Below are 23412 nucleotides of genomic sequence, written 5' to 3' on the forward strand. Positions count from 1 at the left end.
TAAAGGTATGTATTCATAAAATTATTATTATTATTATTATTATTATTATTATATATTTTATTGATGTTTGAAAACGACAAACATATACAAATAAAAATATTTTTAAAATTCCACAACTAAAATTAATATAAATCAGTATTCTTTAGTCAAGCAAACCATATCAGAGAGAACGACGCTTGTATTCCTACTTTTTAATTTTAGAAAATAAAAGTAGGACAAAATTTAATTTTAATTGATGCGTATGGACCGTCAGTATAGATAACTGTTAATAATTTGAATATTAGTATTTCCTTAAAACTAGTTCCAATTCTATAATCGTTCACTGAATTATTAATTGCTTCATTTTCTTAAGAAAGTACTCTAGATCAATAAAACACTTATCGAAAAATTATTAATTGTATTAATGCTATTATATTATTATTACTAGTAAAAATATACATACGGTCATATGTACATGTTTTTTATGATAATAAAAATAATAAAAATAATTGAAAATTCAATATCAGTATTATAATTAATAGGGTTATATATGTTTTTTTCTCTTAAATTTCAGTTAATTTTGGAATTAGTCTCTCTTCAAAATTTTTGATTAATTTAGTTATTTATCTTTAAAAATATGTGAATTTAGTTATTTTTAATTAAATTTTGTTACGTTTATATGACGTTTCAAGCATATTTCATTATAATATTTGAATTATTTATACTGTTTGACACATTTTCGTTTCAATATTAACTCAAATATTATCATAAAATGCGTCTGAAATGTCAAATAAGTTTAACAAAAATTAATAAAAAGGACTAAATTTACGTATTTTTAAGAATGAATGACTAAATTAGTATAAAATTTTAAAGATAAACTAATTCCAAAATTCACTCCTAACAAAATATATTTAACCCTAATTAATATAAACCGATACATGTTTTTATTAACTGTTATATTTAAACTTTTCATCAATTAGGGAGATTATTTTGTAAATTGAAAGTTTGTCAAAGAAAATAAAAATTTGAAAAGTAAAAGAATGTGAAAAAAAAAACGCTAAGAGAGTAGCCATGAAAATAAATTTATATTATTAGTGTTTACAAAATTATTATTATTTATTTTGTAAAGTGTAATTCCAAACCTCCTACAAATGAATCTCGTCTATAAATAGAGAAAACGCAGCGAAGTTCCTCTCGCTGCAGTTGTTGGCTCTTTCTCTTTCTCTCTCTCTTTCTCTCTCACAAACACTCTCCGCGTGCAAACAGAGTCTCCTGCATTGTATTGTAACCTTGAGAGAAGGAAGATGTCAGACGCGTTTTGCAGCGACTGCAAGAAGCAGACGGAGGTTGTTTTCGACCACTCCGCCGGCGACACCGTCTGCTCCGAGTGCGGCCTCGTCCTCGAGTCCCACTCAATCGACGAGACCTCCGAGTGGCGTACCTTCGCCAACGAGTCGGGCGACAACGACCCCAACCGTGTCGGCGGTCCCTCCAACCCTCTCCTCACCGACGGTGGTCTGTCTACCGTCATCGCCAAGCCCAACGGCTCCGGCGGCGAGTTCCTCTCCTCCTCCCTCGGCCGCTGGCAGAACCGCGGCTCCAATCCCGATCGCGCCCTCATCCTGGCTTTCAAGACCATCGCCACCATGTCCGACAGGTCACTTCCTAGGGTTCCAATCCAGATCCCCATCTTATACTATACTTTTCACTTTTGACCTCACTCAACAAATCAATTAAATGAATAAATTAATGAATCCAGAACGTGAACTGTCATATAAGTGTTTCGGGGGATTGGTATCATACGAGTCATGATCCTTGCTTCCTTATGAGGATTAATGTGGCTTTATGTTTTATTGTAGTTTTTTAAAACGATTACGTCTCGTTGGCTTTGTATATGTTTTTATCGTGAAATGTGATTTATGTAATGTTTATGATTGAGGGATTGGCTGATGCGGTTGATGATTTTGCAGGTTGGGACTGGTTGCGACCATCAAGGTATGTTGTGTTCTTGTTTCCGACAGTTTTTTTCTCTTTTTCTAATTTTTAGGTCATTAGAAGATTCTTGAAACTGCGTATATGTTTGTGTCTAATAGCCTGTTTGGATACAGAACTTGAAGTCTTTTTGAGAGCTTTTGGGAGTTTCTCTGTTATAGAAAGTTCTTTGTTTTTAGCAGAGAAGTTCTCAAAGGCACTTTTAACTTGTATCCAAATAGACCTTAATGCATATATGCAGTGCTTGTGTGTGAGGTTTGAACCACGAGTGCAGAGCTTGTTGAATTTGTATTAAACTAAATTAAGTCGGTTATTCTATGGAGTTTTATGTCCATTGTAGATGTTAATTGAACTAGGTTTTTTTGATAAGACTCGCCCTGATGTTTAGTGAAGTAAGCTAAAGAGATGACAGGGGAGTCACGAAACCGTGTATTTTTGTATCCACTTCGTGATTGTTGTGATTGGGATTGTGGTTTGGATCTTGATTGGAAAGTTAACTGAAATTTTAGTGTAGCCAAATGAGTGCCATGTGAAATTTGTGTGGAGGTTGGGGCAATCATTGCTGCACATGGAAGGTTCTGTGCTTTAGGTTGTGTGGATGTTAGTGTTGAAGGTAATTGTGGTTTGGGAGTCTTCATTTTATCTATCTGGTTTGATTACATAACAAGTTCCATTAACTTGTGAATATCCTTATACACTGTATATGATCATTGCTGTTGGTTTAATTAGGCCTTAGGCTTTCAAGCTCAAAGACAAATACAATGTTTATTGAAACTTTGTAATTGTGCTAGCTACCTAATTGTATATATTTTTGTTGAGTTACTTGGTTTTCAATTACATTTTAATGGTACAGTTAAAGTGGTGTTATTTTGGCCTTTCGTAATTGTTGTTAGTGTAGTAGAATGCTATTAGGAAGCGTCAAAAGGTTCAGTTCCTATAGCTAGTTTAGGTGCTGCCCCTTTATTAAGCTCGTTGCCTTTGGAATTTTGGAAAGACTTCTTGTCAGATGAGGCATGCTTTAATTACTAGAAACAAGAATCCAAATATGTGCGATTGGGATCAATACCTCCCCCCTCCAAAACCAAATGCATGGATCCTGTAGAGCGAAGGGCTAGTTTTGTACATAACCTAAATTTTATTTACTCTGCATTCTTCTCTTTATTTACGATGTGAGGTATGTGAATTTTTTCTCTTGCATTAGAACCTTCTTGGCTAGGGGAATTTCATGTGCACTTTTGTTAATGATGCTAATCTTATATTAAAACCAAAATTTTATTTACTCTGAATGTTAATCTCGTGTTGTTAATATATATGGCAGTTTGCTTTTTTCTCTTTGTTGTGAACACTTCTTACCTCAATGAGGTGTGTCTTTACAGCATCTTTTGGTTCAGGGCTTTATAATCCTCCTAGGCCAGGGTCACTTTGTGTGCACCTGGTTCATGATGCTTGATCTATGTTACAAAAGTTGTGGGAGCCCAAAATAAGTTTTTTCTATTGTAAAATTAGTGGGTTAGAACATAAGTGCCTTCCTGAATATGTGAGCTGTATTTTCAAAGCGATTAGTATGGCTATCTGCAAATTGACTTGGGGAAATGACTGGATTACGTTTTGGCAGTCCTCATCTCATGTCATTGTCAAGTTTCTCATAACCAAGTTTATAATCCTTGTATTGTCTCAATTTAATTTTGAAACCTTCATTTTAGTTTTTCTTGTCCATCTTCTACTCTAGTTTTCATGTAAAATTAATATATTCACTTTTTTTTATTGGTTTGAAGGATCGGGCTAATGAGATATATAAGAGGGTTGAAGATCAAAAGTCTAGTAGAGGAAGAAATCAGGATGCTTTATTGGCTGCTTGTCTCTACATTGCTTGCCGACAAGAAGACAAACCTCGTACTGTTAAGGGTACTGCTTATGATTCTTTTAACATCTGGATGCTTGCCAATTTATCTTTCTGTATGTAAATAAGCTTCCCTGAACCTATGGATTTCAACTAGAAATTTGCTCTGTTGCCAATGGGGCCACAAAGAAGGAAATTGGCCGAGCAAAAGAGTACATAGTAAAACAGCTGGGTTTGGAGAATGGTCAGTCTGTGGAGATGGGTACAATACATGCAGGGGACTTTATGGTGAGTTTTCTTTATTGACTTCACATGCATAGTTTTTTTTATTTTGCTACATGTATTTGTGGAGCTAATTCATCACAATATTTTCTATTAATGTTGCTGACTAATTTCATCTCAAACATCAGAGGCGATTCTGTTCTAATCTTGGTATGAATAATCAAGCTGTTAAAGCTGCTCAGGAAGCTGTGCAGAAATCAGAAGAATTTGATATAAGGTATATTTACTTTAGCTCATCTCAATATAGAGACTGTAATAGGTTGGTTATTCACAGCTGAAGTCTGTTTAGTCCCATTTGTTACGTTACACTTTAGTACTAAATGTCTAGTTTCAGCCAAAGGACTTTACTTATTTTTGCTCTAAGAGGAAAACACGGTGGCTAAAGTTCACCGCAGTAGAGTGTCAGTGATACTATGAAATAAGATATCAGCTTAAGGTCAGGGTATTATAAGTTGTATAGATCGATTATCTGCTATGGTATCAAACTTCCCTGTTTTCCATGGAGAACATGGTTACGGTCAGATTGTGGATTAGAAGAAACCTGCAGGTCTTACATGATGTGTGCTGCATCTGGGTAAGAAGTGGAAGCTGCGGAATTGGGGGCGTGTTTGTAAGTAGTGGGATCTCTTAGGGGGTGCTATGCAAAAATAACGCGTGTTTTTGCATGATGTGGAAACACCGATGATTGTATTGCATGTAATTTTGATTTTATCAGCCAAAATAACTGTATTGCCCTCTGCTTGTGTAGATCTCACCAACCAGTTTTAGCTTTCATCATATTCAGAGATGTATATTATGATACTAATGATCTTTCTACAATTTTTCAGGAGGAGTCCCATATCAATTGCTGCAGCAGTTATATATATCATAACTCAGCTTTCTGATGATAAGAAGCCTCTTAAAGGTTTGTGATACTCCACTCCTTAGAGGGTAACCTGGGGTTTGGAGGCATGGAGGACAAACTCATGTGAATGGGTTATTTGTTCATCTCTTCAATTTGATAGGTTTTTAATTGAAAATAGATTTGAAACGAGTATCTTCTGAATTCCCATGAATCCGACAATTGCAACATGTATGATATTTCATACACGTGTCTCATTCTGACAGCTTGTCTTAATGCAGATATATCAATTGCCACAGGCGTTGCTGAAGGAACGATTAGGAACTCCTACAAGGATCTTTACCCCCATGTTTCAAAAATAATACCAAATTGGTATGCGAAGGAGGAGGATTTAAGGAGCCTTTGCAGCCCTTGAATTGTAGAGCAAAACATTACCTTCCATATTTTAACAAGTTTAAAGTTATGTCATTAGAGAGCATTTTGTTTCCGATGTAACTGAACTGCTATTTAAAAAATCAAAGTGCCTTTTTTTTATGAGTTGTCATTCATTGCCGTTAATCGCACCATTTTTTTAGACCCTCCTAATCTGAGTTCTCTTTGGGAGCGAGGCCACAATGTATGAATTTCTCGACTCTTGGTAAAACATTAAGTTTTTTTTTTTTTTTTTTAATTTTTGCTGTCATCGCTGCTTTGATATGGATCATCGACTGGTTATAGTTCTGTACATTGCGTTGTGTATTTCAGTGTATGCGTGGTTAACCCTTGATTCTGCTGCATCCATGTCAATTAGACTTGAAACACTTTTTATTGCTTAATTTTGTTCCATGAAATAGTTTCATGCCCTTCCACGTTTTCTTTGCGTACGTCTCTTCATATTTTTGTCTGCATATTTGCAAAAACGTTTTCTCGAATGTATTAAAAGCCTCAAGGTTACGCTTTTAATATTAATCTGTAATGAAAACTTTTATCTTGGAATGTTTTGAATGTAGTCCACATGTACTGTAATTCTAGATTATATATTCCAAAGTTTTCATTTTGAAATATATTTTTCTGGAATGATTACGCAACGTACACTATAGAAACTTTTAATATATTTCGGAAAATATCTTTTGAAAGCATAAAAATTTTAAAGGATCAGTTTTTATCACATTATAATGAAAAAGTGCGCAAAGAAAATATGAAGGTGTGGAAAGTAATTGTATTCATTAAACTATCAAACTAGGCTGGGTTTAGGTATATAGATAAATTATTACTTGTAAGAATTTGTACACGGTAGACATTATATAACCCATTCTCCTACGAGTACAAAAAATTGTTAGATATAAAAATAGTTGGATGAAAATGAGTTAAAGTAAATGAACATAATTTGTTAGATTGGGTTAGAAAGCCTGTTCTTTTTTAAAAGTTTGAAAAAAACCCTGGAATGTTGTATAAATTGTATCTTTTTTTCTCTTCACTTAAAAGTGATTCCGCACTATCGTTCAACAATATGGGTTGATCTTGAAATTGTAGAGGTAGCTTCAAACTTCCTTTTAAGTAATGTTTGTGAGTGAGGCAGTACCGATTTGGAAGCATTGCGTGAAGGATTTGTGTAAGCATTATGAGCCTCCATGGCCATGTATTAATGATGTCTCCTCTCCGTCAATTCAAACTTCAGACATAGACCTATTCAAAGTTTAACAAATGTGAGGTGTGTTGCTCACTATGACATCACCTATGATATATTACTAATCAATATTTAAAGAGAATTTACCAGGAAAACACAAGTTCCAACCTAAAACTTTAAAACAAAAAATTTATGGATTTTCTCTGTAATGAAATGTTCAACTTTTTTAATCTACTCAATGTAATTTAAACCAATCACACTTACATTTCTAATCGGTTTATGCATGAACCCATGAACAAACACTTCAAATAGATTTACATATGGTTATAGCTACCCCTGGTGTTGTTCACCTCCGTACTTTGAAGCTTTTTAAACTCAAAGACATGTATATAAATGTAACTTATTGTATTCCTTAGTCTTTTTTTTTTCTTGGAAAGATTTCCTTATAAAGTCATATAAAAGAACTCTTGTAGATGTGTACTTCAAAGTATTAATGGTGTGTTTTGATAAAGTATTTTAATAAAACAATTTTTTTTTGAAGAATTTAGATTTCTTTATAATAAAATATTTTGTTTGGATAAAGAAATTAAAAAAGTATTTTAAATGTAAGTATTTTTTAAAGTATTTTAATTAACTAAATTACTAAAAATTCAAATATCCTAAAAATACGTGGAATTTGAAATTCTTCTCCACCACAACTTCACACTCTAAACTATCTAAACCTTAAAAATATAAATTATTTAAATATTTTAACTTGACTAATATTTTTTAAATTTAATTAAAAAATTTTATACATTAAAATAAATGTTTAATTATGTTTTAAGTCCTTGATAAATTTAAGAGCTCTCAATGTGAGTCCCTAATAAATTGTTGTGGTCTCTCCTCAAAATTTTAAAACTTTTTAATTGAATCCCTAGAGTTAAATTGCACAATCACTTCCAACCGACAGTGATGACACAAGATCTTTTCTAAATATTTACTATATTTAACGAAACTAGATTTTAAATTTAATTAATTTTACAAAACTATAAAACATGTAACCGAAAAATTATAAAAATAAAATTAAGAATTATAAAATATAAAATTACAAAAATTAACAAATTATAGAACTATAAAATTATATAATTTCATAATTACAAAATTATAAAATATACAAATATAATTTTTATTTTATAATTTTATAGTTTTACAATTTATAATTATAAAACTATAAAATAATTATAAAATAAAAATAAAAATAAATTATATTTGTATATTTTATAATTTCGTAATATAAATTATATATTTTTATATTTTTATAATTTTTTAATTGTTGTAATTTTATATTTTTTAAATTTTAACTTTATAATTTTGTTTTCATAATTTTGCAGTTACATGTTTTATATTTTTGTAATTTTGTAATTTTTGTAATTTTTTAATTTATAATTTTAATTAAATTTTAAAAAAATTTCATTAAATGCAGTTAATATTTGAAAAATATCTCATCAATCGGTCTCTTGTAACAAAATATTATGTAGCGGATAACATTTATGGAGGATAATAGTGTAAGTGTCACATCACAAAGTTAACAACCACACTTAACATAGGGTCTCAATTGAAATATGAATTTTAAGGACCAAATATAGCACAAGAATTTATTAGAGACTAAATTGAAAGTTTCCAAATGTAAAGGAACTTAAAACATAATTAAGCCTAAAATAAATATTGTTAAAATAAAATTTTATTTCATAAGAAATTCAGTTGCTTTCTCCAAACATGAAATTGAAATGTAAGGTATTTTAATTTCTTTATCCAAACAAGTTATTTAGAGAATGAAGGGAATTTAATTGTAAGCAATTTAAATACAATAGATTTCAATTTCTCAACATTGTTGAAATGCTTTATCCAAACACAAGGTAAGAGTTTTTTTAGAAGTTCATAACTTTATGCTAACAACTTGTATTGTGTAAGATATACTTTGGTTAATTTACCAAAATAAGTTAATTTCTTCTTGATATTACCAATTTGAGTTCGCTTTTTAAAAAATTACGGATATGAGTTAAGCGGGAGAATGTTAGAATTAATTGACAAATCAATTCTATTATGTGACTCATTTGAAATATTATGATCCAATTGTTATTTAATAAAATATAAGAACCTATTGATTATTATGGAAAATTGTACTAAAATAAAATAAAGTCAGCCCAACTTGATGGATGTTGGCATATAAAAGGGTATTAGCGTTCAGTATCTTTGGCCATGAGATTCTTTCACAATAAGTCATCAAGAAAAAGAGTGTGAGAGAAGAGAGAAGAGAGAGGAAAGAAAGACAAAGAGATAGATTGGAAAAAAGAAATTGAAGAACAAATATTGAAGAACATATTCTCATTGGATCTCTCATGGATCAGATCAAGGTTAGTATCATGATTTGTGTATGTGAATGTGTGAGACTCATGAATCTTTAGATCCTAGAGTAGTTTTCTATAATGAATTATTATCGCATGAAAATTACAAATTAATTTACATTCTCACCCAATCTACATCCACTACTAAAAAAACTCATATTTCCTGTCAATTTTGTTTTGAATTTTTTTTTGTAGAAAATACTTACAAATTTTGTTGTGAAAAAAAGTTTGCAAGAAATTACTACCATTTTTTTTTGCAAAATATTTTGTATAAAACACTTTTCGCAACAAAATTTGTAGGAAATACATACAAATTTTATAATTTCGTAGAAAATAATTACCCACGAAGTCATGATTTGTGTATGTGAATGTGTGAGACTCATGAATCTTAAGATCCTAGAGTAGTTTTCTATAATGAATTATTATCGCATGAAAATTACAAATTAATTTACATTCTCACCCAATCTACATCCACTACTAAAAAAACTCATATTTCCTGTCAATTTTGTTTTGAATTTTTTTTTTGTAGAAAATATTTACAAATTTTGTTGTGAAAAAAAGTTTGCAAGAAATTACTACCATTTTTTTTTGCAAAATATTTTGTATAAAACACTTTTCGCAACAAAATTTGTAGGAAATACATACAAATTTTATAATTTCGTAGAAAATAATTACCCACGAAGGAATTACCTGCAAATTAAGATTCTCGAAAAAATGACAGAAAAAAGTCTTTTCTTGCAAATGTTTTTAACAAATTTGCAAGAAAAATCCCATGTAATATGAGAATTTCTAGTAGTGATCATACATTACACGAACCTATCTGTTGGGCATAATCCCTTTTGATATTCCCAAAAATTAGATTGAAAAATAATTACAAAGACTTAGAGTTGAATGAGAATGCTATAGAAAAAGAAGTAATTGTGAGGATAAAAAGAAGAGATTGGTCACTCATTTCTTTTTTGAATTTTTAAAATTATAGCAACCATTAAAAAGCCTACTATAATATGAAAATGTTGAAGTAAAAATATTGTTTAGTGATAACTTCTAATAATATTTCACATATAATTAAAAGTTAAGTATATTTGACCCAACCAACCAAATTATTTTAATTTAGTAGTTTGATGAAACCAGACATACCTCATAAGCACACCCGTAAAACATCATTGAAAAATACAAATATCATAAAATAAGCAAAATTTACTTAAAAAATATTGTACAACCTCTTTGTTTTAAGATTAAATCACATATTATACATTGCCTATACATTAATGTTGTATTTATTTAGACGAGACGTTATATTCAAGAAAAAGGAAGAAATGATTTGCGGGTGATGTGCACGTTCGTTTTGACGAAGACATATTTGAGAGCTAGAGAAGGAAAGGATTAGCAGGATGCAAAAATTTTTGAATCTCTCTTCAACTGAGGGGATTTAGGGGTGATAGTGGTGAAAATACAATTATACCCTCGTTACGTATCACACTTTATTCGCGTGCATGATATGTGAATGCATCTTTTGTTTCTTTAGTAGCTTTCAAAGGTGTGAGATTCCTGATGAAGACACACTTAAGAGTGACTTTGAGGTGAGTTATTGCCCTGGGTGTGTGTGTGGTGCATGGTTCATGGTTAATAATCCTCAACAGAATGATATGTGGTGAGGTTACATCGTCACAAAGCCATGACTTTTACTTTTGGTTGGAGATCAAAGAAGGAGGAGCATTCCAAAGAAGGGAATAGATTCTCATGCAAGTTGGAACCAATTCCATGGTCAATGCAAAGGAGTTGAAATTGATCCATTGAGGTTGGAATCGATTCCATAAACATTGACAGATCTTAGTACACTTGGATGGGGCCTACTCCCAAATTTTTAATATATATTTAGAATATATTATATTGATAAAAATTAAATTAGATAAATTTTTATTTCTTTTAAAAGTATAACATTTAATGTTAATAAATAATAAAATATAAAATTAAATATAATAAAAAATAAAAAATAAAAAATTTATTGAGTTTTTTTTTCTATTTTCTTTCATATCTTTTAAGTTTCTTACATATTGTATTCATTTTCTACTCTTGCATGTTTTCTTTTGTTCCTGACAAAAAAAAGAAGAAAGAAAGTTACACTTAAATTCATTATTTCTGCTATAGTTTCTCATTTGTTCTCTTCCATTCTTTAAGATAAAAAAGTAACTTTCTTTTGTCCCTTGATAGTGAAATATTACTTTAATATTTAATATTTTTCCCTCTCATGAGTTTTTTGTACATTTCTTTTTGTATGAATATAGAAGGAAAGTTATGTGGTATATGTTTTATCATAATTATTTTTTAATTATGAATTGATTATCATAGATTTTTTTTAGTAATTACATCTCTCAATTTTCAATTAGATCTTGATAAATTACTTTTTAGTCTTAACTTTCTTTTTAAAAAATAGGTACATTGATGAAGAATAATATAATAGATTCATTTTGTTTAAAGTGATAAAAGGAAATATATGTGTGAAGATGAAAATAATACAAATTTATTTCTTCACATATTTGCAAGCATAATACTGAGTATGCAATTGTTGAATTAGAGGAACACTTTCTTAAAATTCAAAGAATTACATATGGAAAGTTTCATATTAATTCCTTAGAACTTAGTCCAAGAAAAAGTTCTCAAAAATGGAAATATTCAACGAGTGAAATAGATGAAATTAGAAAAGTTTATTTAAAATGAATTTCATATTAAATACAACTTCAACACTATTATTTTTCTAATGAACATACACAAAGATTTCAATACTAAATTATAGGAAAAAAAATATGTTTTTAGTTCCTGAAGTTTTACCTAAAATTGAAAATAGTCCCTGGACGAAACTTATATACTGTTACACTTTTAAGAGTATTGGTTTTGGTCCTTATTTTCCTAACAACGTCAAAGTTTATCTTACATGACAAACGGTGCACCACGTGTTATTATTTTTATAAGGTATAATTACTGATTTGGTATCCCAATATTTTGGTTAAGTTCAATCTGGTCCCCATATTTTTGGTTTGTTCAATTTAGTACCCCAATTATTTAAAAGGATTCAATTGGGTCATCTTCGTTAAGTTGGAGTTAACACCATATCCATACAAGACACATGTCAAGCCGTAAAATTTTTAATTTTTAAAAAATTTTATTTAAAATTTTTTATTTTTTTCAAAAAATTGAAAAACTGCCACATGTCTGTTTACTGTCGTGCCACGTGGCAGCTTACAATCATGACACGTGGTAGTGCTAATAGTTGTTTTCAATTTAGTCCTCTATTTAAATTTTTGGTTCAATGTAGTATCCAAATTCTTTGAAATGATCCAATTTTATCCTTTCCAATTTGAGACCAAATTAGTAACTAATTTTAATTATAACTTATATATACATGTTAAAATAATTGTTTTGAATTTATACATCAAATCACTACACCTAAATATTCAAATTATTTTATTTTTTATAAGTGTAAAAAATTTTAGGTGTAAAAAATGTAAAAAATAAATAATTTAATATTTAGATGAAATGATTTGATGTATATATTAAAAAAAATTATTGTAACATGTATATATAAGTTGTAATTAAGTTTATTTACTAATTCGGTTTCAAATTGGAAAAGACAAAATTAGATCGTTTTAAAGAATTGGGGTATTAAATTAAACCAAAGATTTAAATAGAAGATTAAATTGAAAACAACTATTACCACTACCACGTGTCATGGTTGTAAACTGACACATGACAGTCTATAAATTTTTACAAAAAAAATTAAAAAATTAAAAAAAATTTAAAAAAAATTTAAAAAAATTAAAAAAAAATTAAAAATTAAAAATTTCACGGCTTGACACATGTCCTGTACAGACACAATGTTAACTTTAACTTAACGGATAGAACCAAATTGAATCCTTTTAGATAATTGGAATACTAAATTCAATAAACCAAAAATATGAGAACCAAAGTGAACTTAACTAAGAAATTGGGATATCAAATAAGTAATTATATTTTGGGTTAAGTATGTTTTTAGTCCGTGAACTTTTACCCAAAATTGGAATTCGTCCTTGGTCGAAACTTTGATAAATTTTGGTTCCTAAACTTTAAAAATGAATGAATATAGTCCTTTTAATCCAATTTTGTTAACTTTTTTTTAGGTTTCAAATACATTTCTCAGTAAATATTGAGCTGAGAATGTGTCAAACGGTATAAACAACTTCAATATTTACCGAAAAATGCGTTCGAAACCTAAAAAAAAAAAGTTAACAAAATTGGGTTAAAAGGATTATATTCATTCATTTTTAAAGTTTAGGGACCAAAATTTATCAAAGTTTCGACCAATGACGAATTCTAATTTTGGACCAAAGTTCAGGAACTAAAAACATACTTGACCCTTATATTTTTTATAAAATAAAATATTAACATTCATCTAACCCACACTTTTCAAAATTAATTTATAAAATAAATCCAAAATATGAAATTGCAAATAATAAATATGTGTACAGAAAAAGGAATGCACCCAGAGTAATTTCTTCTTTTTCTTATTATTATTATTATTATTATATTTTTATTTTTATTTTTATTATATTATATAATATTATTATTAATAGATATTTTAATACTAAATTATATATTTTTATTATATTAATAATAAGATTAAATATATAAAATTTTAATATATTATTTTTAACCCTTTCAAAATATTTTACCCAAATTCGTGACTGTCGGCATGAGTGATACCAACGCTAATAGAGTCGATATCTGGGGCGGACACAAGATGCAATTCCTTCCACAGATTTTTGGTCCAAGCAAAGATAACAAAATGCAATTGCTTCCATAATTTTAAGATGCAAAGACAACGCTACTTAAACTTCTGCTTTTGTTTTCTTTTAGTGTTTTTTTATTATTAATATAGATTTTTCTTGTAATAATTTTTATTTATTTATAATAACATGAGAATAATTTTTATACATTGTCGAATTCCAATGGTAAATATCATAAAAAACAGAAGTTTTATTATAAACTCATTTTTAAACTCTCAACAAAGAGTTTACTACATTTCCATCATCTAAATCAATTATTTTAATTTAAGATTCGATTTAGTTTATTCAAATACGTTATTTAATAAAAAGCAATAAAATTTGTATCAAAGTGGATTATTAAAAGAAAAATAATATTTTTAATTATAAAATTAATTTTAATTTTTAGTTCTATGATTCAATCCAAACTCAACTCATTATTGATTTAGTTGGCTTAAAATTTGATGTATATCTAACCCCGTCCAAACTATTTTAATTGAGTAGATAACATATTTGATGAACCCCTTCTACTTATAAACACCCCTAACTCATAAATTTATTGAAAAATAATAAAAAATCATAAAATAAATACGACTTACTTGAAAAATATTGTACAATTTTTTTAATTTTAACATTAAATCTAAACAGTAACATAATGAGTTAAAAAAATTAATAGATGACATTTCTTAATTTTTTTAATAAGTCTCACAATCTTTGTAAATACTATTATTAACTTTTGGGTTAAACATAATCAGATATGTGTGTTTTGAAAGTGGTCAATCATTATGCAGCTATGTCCGAACCTTTTTTTTTTCTTTCTGTCTTCTTTTATCACTTTTGAAATGTTTTTATTTTTATGGGTTCAAATTTAATTATTATTTTTTAAAATTTAACCACTTTTAATTACAAAACTACCTATAAAATAAATAAAATTTATTTACAATAAATTTATAATAGAATTATTTTAATTTTATAATGATAATAATAATAATTTTATTATTTTTAATTATTAATTAAAAAAAGTGAACACATTCACGTGCTTTTACTAGCATGTAGTAATATATTTAATTATTTATTTTATAGTCATATATATGGTTTAAACCTAAACCTATAATATCTACTGAGTTGAGCTAATTAAATAATTTGGGTAACCTATAATTTTATATAAATAATATGTAAGTATAGTATTTTATATTTTATATCTAGTATATTTATTCAATTAATTAGTTATTTTTTATTGCATTTGGATAAGATGTAAATGATATATACTTTGTTTGACCTAACATACTATCACCTAAAATAAGAATTATAAAACTTTGGTAAGAGGAGAATTTTAACAGGTTTTAATAATATTTAAGTTTTTATTTATGTAAAAATTAAAAATTATAACATGAATAAAATAAATTTTATGATATAAAACCCAATGATTATAATAAACATGCTGAGTCTCTGCTGTATGATATTAAAACTAATTTATAGAATAAATATATTTTTGTTTTATCATTACATAACAAAATTATAATTTAAATTGATAATACTTAAATATAGGTTTCAGTTACTAAATTATATTTAAATTACTAATTTAAAATATATACAAATAATTTATAATTTATTTAATTAATAATATTAGATTTAAAATGAATTTACATAGTTAATTGTGTTTTTATTATTATATTAAAAAATTAAAGTGATTCAAATTTGATGTATTAATGTATCAGTCTTTTGCCCTATAACCATTTCACAAAACAATAAACAAATTTAAAAGAATGTTACGTTTATTTCTTCCAAGATCGGGTTCACACTTTCTCTAATTTTAAAATAAGCATTTTTTATAATTTTTTACGACGTTTTATCAAAGCAACAGTTACATTTATTTTAGTTATCAAAAGACGCTTAATAACTTTTACTTTTATTTTATTTAAAAAATAATATATTAAACAATAAGTACTAAAATTCAAACTTCAATGTTTAAAACATGAAATTTAAAAATATTAAAAAAAAGTGTAAGACCCTAGAAAATGGCGTTTTAAAAGTGATAGTGGTTTAAAAAATAGTGAGACTCGATTATTTTAATATTAAAAGATTTTAGTATAAATAGAATTGTTATAAACGAGTTTCATTATTTTAAAACACACCATCTCTCTAGAAACCACTTTTCTAGAGTTCTCTGACTTCTCTCTAGAGGTTTTGTCTCTCTGGTCGTCTGATTGAAGAACCGAGACCGTAGGATTGATCCTCTCGGCGAGCTCTTCAAATTGGACCGATCAGTTTCTCCGTTCGCGTAAGTTGAGTTTTCGCTCTTTATTTTAGTCTTCTTCTCTTTTCTGTTGCATGCAGGCCCTCTTTCGCTTGCATGCGACGTTTTAATCATTAGTATGAGTCTCTGCTGATCAGTGATCATAACGGTATGTCCTGATCATTCTTGTGATGTTTCTATGTGTAGATAGAGCATCCTGTGGAGTTAGAGGTGTTGACGTTTTTAAGGCGTTGACGTTTATAAAGTTGTCTAAACAGGATAACAGGTAAGGGAAGCTAACTGTTTTACTTGAATTTCATCTAGAAATCATTCTGATGACTTTGAATTGCATGATTGATTGTTGTATGAGTGCTTGAATTGTGTAATTGAGTGTATGCTTGGATTGTGCTAGATTTCTTTACTGTTGCATGTGAGAACATATTGGGAATCTGGTATTTTCGCCTAAGCGAGCAGCTCTCGCCTGAGCGAAAACACCAGAAACCCATCCCCTGTTTCTGCGCGAGATCTCGCCTAGGCGAGCCAGTCTCGCTTGAGCGAGAGTCACTCTCGTCTAAGCGAGACAACTTAGCCTGAGCGAGAATTTGCCCAGAGTTTGGGTTGTTCGCTGTTTTGAGCCTCGCTCAGGCGAGAATGACTCGCCTAAGTGAGAGAGCCTTTTTGCCTAGGCGAGACCTTCTAGCTTGGGCGAGAAACCCTGCAGTTGAGTGTTATTTCTTTGTTTCTAATGGATGAAGCTATGTTTGAATGTTAAAATATGAACTTAGTTATGATATGCATGAATTGTTATGACTGGTAATATGTGCGGTGAAATTGCATGAAGTTGGAATATGAGAAGAAGTGGTTGAACTAGGATTTCAAGGGAAATTCTAAGAGGAATGTTTTAGTGTATGTAAGGACATAAGGACTCAGTTTTGGTTGGTATCCTGACGCTCCTAGTAACCATTAAGACTCATGTAGAGTATGATGGATTACGTCGGGGGGAGTAGCAGGAGGTCCTGGTCTATGGACCCGATCCGCCATAGAGGTGATGGGACTTACCCTGGGAGTGGTTGGGTGATAACCCCTTGTGTCCAAACTCTGCAGAGTTTGGGAACCATCGCAGGTGCAAGCCACCAAGAGATCCGATGTCGCTTACATAATCCGGATATTGAGTCTAGAGTCATGTAAATGTGTTGTGGTGGTCTATATGATTCTGGTGATAATGAGAAAGATTGCGTGGTTTCTGTTTATAATTGAACTGCATGATTCCTTAATCAGATTAGCTTACCCTTGCTTTTTGTGTTCCTGTCTTGTGTTGTATGTTTCCTTTTGCGATGATCACCTATTCGGTGGGAGCAGATGTGGTTGCAGTGTCAAAGGCACTTCTGGAGGATGAAGAGCCATCGTGTTAGTGTTGAAGAGGAGGTTTCCAGTGGGAGCTTTAGCAGTGGTCAGTAGTACCGAGTTTATTAGTTTAGTTTAAGTGTATAAGTGATATATTTTTATAGTCATACCTTTTGTAAGACTGTATTAATATATTGGGTACACTGGATTATCTGTTTTGGAACTATGATGAAACTCCCTATTTTTATTAATTTTAAGATGCTGAAATTGGGATGTTACAAAAAGCAATTATATGTTCTCTTAATTATAAATCTTTTAATAAAACGAACACAAAACTATATTTAAAAAAAATGTTATTTTAATAAAATTAACAAATATTTATAATATGTATGATTAAACTTATTACATTTAAACACGACTTTAAGTGTAAAAATAAATAAAATAAGAATGATGTGTTTTATTTTATCAACAAGACTAGGATGGTTATTTTTATCATAAAATTAAAAAGTATATATTATTAAAAGATACAAAAGTATTATGACTTAAATTGTTAATATTTATAAAATAAATTTTAACTATTAATTATAATAAATCAATTTAATATATAAAAGTAATAGTTAAAATATCGGTTAATCAATTAAAATTTACATAATTAAAATATATATTAACATAAAAATATAATAAAAAACAACATTTCAAACATAAATAAAGAAAAACTAGCAGACTAATATATTAAGATTTTGAATCCATCTAATAGAGATATCAAAATGGGTTTCAATTTTTGAGTCAATTCGGCTCCATGAGTTTCAGTCAAGTTGAGTTGAGAAAAATTCAATTTTTTTTTCAAAAGTGAGTTGAATTGAACCCGATTCACTTAATCCACGGATTAAATAGGTTTGAAACAGGTTGAAGATGGGTTGACCCATTTAATTCACTAATATTTTAAAATTATTATGACAAAAATGTATAATTTTTTTATTTATATTTTGTTGAAAAACATGACAAAAACTATGTGATATTAGTCATGCTTGTTTGGATTATATAGATATTTTTTGAAAACAATTCATCATTGGTGATGAGTATGATGAAGACATTAGTTCTTGATTTTAATATAATTTTTATCTCGATAATTGTTTTAAAAATTATTTAAATATTTAAATACTTAACAATAAATAAATAAATTATTATTATTATTTTTATATAGATTGATAAGTGAAGTTGAACTCATTAATTTTTAACCTAGTTTGTTGAACTCATTCGTTTTTAATCTAGCTTGTGAAGCTAACAACGGATTAGCTCGATATGAAATGTCTATCATCTAATTACAGAAGAAGTAAAACTATATGATTTGAATGCATAGTTGAAAACAAAACATCTTATTCATTGCGTTGAAAAAATCAGCAAAACGGGACCGTTTTAATAACTCAGTGTATTGGAGTAGAGACACGTACTGAATCTTCTGCTGCCGACATAAATTTGTCTGTTCCTATCCTTTGGATACTCTTTACATCTTCACTCAAAACGTGGTTGTTGATACAAGTATATTTCGTGGTTGTTGATACAAGTATATTTTGTTACTTTTGTCCGTCTTCAAATTCATCTTTATAATGTCTACCTTTAAATGATAAACTTATATTTTAAATATTGTTGTGTCACTGCTTACAACATTAATATTAGGTCCAGTGAAAATTAGGATTAATTTTTTTTTTATAAAAATTGTGTAAATTTAGGTTTTTTAATAAAATTTTGTTAATTTAATTTGACGTTTTATATGTGTGTCTGAATTAATATTAAAGTAAAAATGAATTAAATAATATAAACAATTCAAATGTTATCGTCAAAAGTGTTTGAAACGTTAAATAAATTTAAAAAAATATAGTTAAAAGGGTTAAATACATATATTTTTAAAGTTGAAAGATTAAATTGATCTAAAATTAAAATTTTGAAGAAGAAGTGATTTTAATTTTTACTTAAAAAGAGCTGACGCACAACAACATATTTAATCCTGCTTAAAAGAATGGTTTTTAATACTGGGTTCTATAAATGTGTGGACATGCAGCCTTAGTAACAGTTTCTCTAAGTTCTCGATCATGGCTTCGAATGGAGAAAATCTTGCTCAGAAAAACCAAGTGGTGGTGGTTCTGATACCTTTCCCTGCACAAGGCCATCTGAATCAGCTTCTGCATCTCTCAAACCTTATCTCATCACACAACATACCAGTTCACTATGTTTCCACTGTCACTCACATTCGCCAAGCCACACTTCGGCGTCACCAATCCATTTTACATTCATTTCCATGCCTTTGAAGTTCCAGCCTTTGTTTCCCCTGCTCCCGATCCAGAAAACGATTTCCCATTTCATCTATTTCCTTCCTTTGAGGCCTCTATGCATCTTCGAGACCCTGTGAGGAAACTGCTTCAATCCCTCTCTACCCAAGCCAAAAGGGTTATAGTTATCCATGACTCTGCCATGGCTTCAGTGGCGCAAGATGCCACAAACATGCCTAATGTTGAGAATTACACTTTTCACAGCACATGCGCCTTTAGCATCTACATTCACCATTGGGACAGAATGGGAAGACCTCCGGTTGAAGTCATGCACGCCCTTAAAATTCTTTCGGCTTTTTTTGTAAAAAGGGGTCACTTTGACCAAGAATTTGTAAAAAAGAATCGTTTGAATTTTTTTTTGCAAAATAAGGTCAAGCCGTCGTGGTGGAGGACGACATTAAAGGTGAAGCCGTCCTCCACCGTGCCGGTTTCTTTTTTTTATTTCCAAAAAGCGAAACCGTGCTCTCAGAAGCCGATTTCTATATATTTTAAAAGTGAAGTCGTCATTGGGCCTGACGACTTCACTTATATATTTAATTATATATTATTTAGTTTTTTTTAAATATTTGTTTAAGTAAAAATATGAAAAATAGTTTTAAAAAAATTCTAAAATACTTAATCGTTAAACCTTAATACAAAATTAAGAAGATAAAATGATACAAATTAAAAAAATATTAAAAAATCCTTCCATAATTATATTTGAATATTTAATTTGTTAATGTTTATTTTATTTGTGGTTTAGTTAGTCTACTAACTATCAAGTATCATTTAATAAAATACTAAATTTGTAAAATCAAATGAAGAAATAGAGAACGTTTTGACCAAATCAGAAGAAACTAGCGAAAAAATCGCCATTGAAGATGTCACTTTATTTCTCTACTGTAAACAAATATTTAAAAAAAACTAAATAATATATAATTAAAATATATATATATATATATATATATATATATATATATATATATATATATATAAAGCTGAATGTGTAAAAAAAAAAAAAACCAAAAAGTGAAGTCGTCATGCCCAAGGACGACTTCACTTTCAAAATATATAGAAACCGGCTTCTGAGAGCACGGTTTTGTTTTTTTGAAAGAAAAAAAAAGAAACCGGCATGGTGAAAGACGACTTCACCTTTAATGTCGTCCTCCACCACGACTACTTGATCCTATTTTGCAAAAATAAATTCAAGTGATCCATTTTTACGAATTCTTTGTCAAAGTGACCTTTTTAAAAAAACCCAATTCCTTCTCTGGAAGGATGCTTCCCAACCCAATTCTTCGATTTCCTTATTGCACAAAGAAATCTCCTCAAATTCAGTGACGGAACCATCTACAACACAAGCAGAGAGATTGATGGTGATTACATTGAGTTGATGGAGGGTATCACTGGTAAGAAGATTTGGGCACTGGGACCGTTCAACCCTTTAGCCGTTGAGAAGAAAGATTCAAAAGGAAGGCACTTATGCATGGAGTGGCTTGATAAACAAGAGCCAAATTCAGTGATATATGTGTCTTTTGGGACAACAACAACTTTCAAAGTGGAACAGATCCAAGAGGTTGCAACTGGGTTGGAACAAAGCAAGCAGAAGTTCATCTGGGTGCTGAGAGATGCTGATAAAGGAGACATCTTTGATGAAAAAGAAGCAAAAAGACATGATCTTCCAAATGGGTTCGAGGAGAGAGTGAAAGGAATGGGGGTGGTTGTGAGGGATTGGGCACCCCAATTGGAAATTCTGAGCCACCCTTCAACAGGGGGGTTTATGAGTCACTGTGGATGGAACTCGTGCTTGGAGAGCATAACCATGGGAGTGCCAATAGCAACATGGCCCATGCACTCTGACCAACCAAGAAACGCAGCTTTGATAACAGAAGTTCTGAAGATTGGTTTGGTTGTGAAGGATTGGTCACAGAGGAATTCGGTGGTGAGTGCTTCAGATGTTGAGAATGGTGTGAGAAGGTTGATGCAAACAAGGGAAGGTGATGAGATGAGAGAGAGAGCAGCGATGCTTAAAAATGCGATCCGTAAGTCCACGGAAGAAGGTGGAGTTTCTCGCATGGAAATGGATTCTTTCATTGCTCACATCACTAAATAATCTCATCAGTTTCTATTTGTGTGATTTGTTCCAGTTTTATAGAAACAATACTGTTTTTGTTCGTGGGTTTGAAAGTTGCTTCGTAGTTATGGATGAAAAGGGTCATTTTCTGCTGACCACGCCTCCAATCCACTACAATGACCACGTATTTAACACTAACAAAATAATATCTTAATTTTAAATATAAAATAATTAAAATAATCATTCAAAATTAAAGAGTAAAAATGTTATTCTTTTAATTGACTTTGGAATGTTATAATAATAATAATAAAAAGTGTATATACAATTTTTTGAAATTATTCCAATATAAATTATATATATATATATATATATATATAAGCCAATTTAATTAAAAAATTAGTTTGATACGATAAGCTTGATTAATTATGTACATGAGCCTCTAATTATATGTTATAATCGTTTAAGATCGTCTTTGTTTCAAAATAAATTATTTTAGAGATTTTTATCATGTTAAACACTATCAAGTTAAATAATACTACCTTCCTTTATTTGATAAAAGAGTACAATCAGACAAAAGAGTTCAACATTTTCAAAGAACACTTAATTATACACTATTCTTTCTGTACCAAAGAACAACACAAGAACGATAATGGCATATTATTATGATCATTGATCAACAAAAATATTTATATTATATTGATGATTAAAACGTCACATGTAACCAAAGCAGGGTCACGTGCAAAGATCCACAAGAAAACAAACAAAAGTTCAACTTACTCGTTTGAAGGTACTGATATGATAGAAAAGAGTTCGTCAAGAGGATCATCCTAGTGATCTTCGATCTTCAAATAGATGAACAGAATATGAGAACTTCTAGACAGAAATCAAAGAGCTAAAAGATGGTTTATAAATAGATAACGTATTTTAAAATAATAAAACTCATTTTTAACCAAACTATTTATACTAAAACATTCTAATCTTAAAATAATTGAGTCTGAACATTTTTAAACCACTATCAATTCTATAACGTACACTAATCATCATCTAAATTTGCTTAAGATGCTTTTATTTATTTGTTTCATATACTATTTTTGTTATCAATGCTATATGATTTAAAGTATACGATTTTTTATATCCAATGGTCAAACGTTAAACTAATAATTTTATATCTCTTATAAAATATAACTAATAATAGAGAGAAGAAGTAAAAGAAGAATATAGAATAGGAAAATGGGGAGTCTATTTATAGATACATGATGTAATCCATAAATGAAAAAAATCAACCAACTAATTAATATTTACATGAAAAAATAATGAATCATATGAGTATCAATCATATCAATCATATGAGTATCAATCCAATCATATCAATCATATGAGCAACATCAATCATATCAATCATATGAGTATCAATCATGTGAGTAGATTTATCAAATCAATGAACAATCATTAATTCATAACAATGTCAATATTATTTTATCATTTATCATTATTTGTTACACATATATGTTAACTAATCAATTTATAGTGATGGCATTGATGTTATTTATTACATGTTTTAATTGGTTGCATGCAAATTTGGAAATATTAAATCTTTGAGTTGTTATATTTTATGTAAGATATTATGAGTTCATATAAATAAATATTACATTATTTCTATGTCAGTTTGCATCATTTATATCTATATGTATAAAAAGAGAATTTTCTTATTGATGTTTATATTTGTTTTCTA

The 23412-nt window shown here is 29.3% G+C and overlaps 1 protein-coding gene, 1 long non-coding RNA gene and 1 pseudogene across 2 annotated transcripts; all 3 read left to right on the top strand.

Annotated features, from left to right (window-relative positions):
• Nucleotides 1-1157: 1157 nt before the first annotated feature.
• LOC114191719 (transcription initiation factor IIB) lies at nt 1158-5478 on the top strand. Its single transcript, XM_028081078.2, has 7 exons — nt 1158-1636; nt 1950-1974; nt 3747-3876; nt 3969-4099; nt 4222-4310; nt 4921-4997; nt 5216-5478. Exons 1-7 carry the CDS (start codon nt 1284-1286, stop codon nt 5347-5349), a joined length of 939 nt encoding a protein of 312 aa, XP_027936879.1. The 5' UTR covers nt 1158-1283; the 3' UTR covers nt 5350-5478.
• Nucleotides 5479-15867: 10389 nt separating this feature from the next.
• LOC146884531 (uncharacterized) lies at nt 15868-17417 on the top strand. Its single transcript, XR_014996499.1, has 3 exons — nt 15868-16001; nt 16164-16242; nt 17316-17417. It is a non-coding gene; the product is annotated as an uncharacterized LOC146884531 (long non-coding RNA).
• A 1894-nt stretch (nt 17418-19311) lies between these two features.
• On the top strand, nt 19312-21766 carry LOC114192403 (zeatin O-glucosyltransferase-like; annotated as a pseudogene).
• The last annotated feature ends 1646 nt before the right edge of the window (nt 21767-23412 follow it).

This window comes from Vigna unguiculata, chromosome 7 (genome assembly GCF_037176805.1).
Source record: "Vigna unguiculata cultivar grain cowpea cultivar isolate G323 ecotype 2 chromosome 7, ASM3717680v1, whole genome shotgun sequence".
In the NCBI taxonomy this organism is placed as follows: domain Eukaryota; kingdom Viridiplantae; phylum Streptophyta; class Magnoliopsida; order Fabales; family Fabaceae; genus Vigna; species Vigna unguiculata.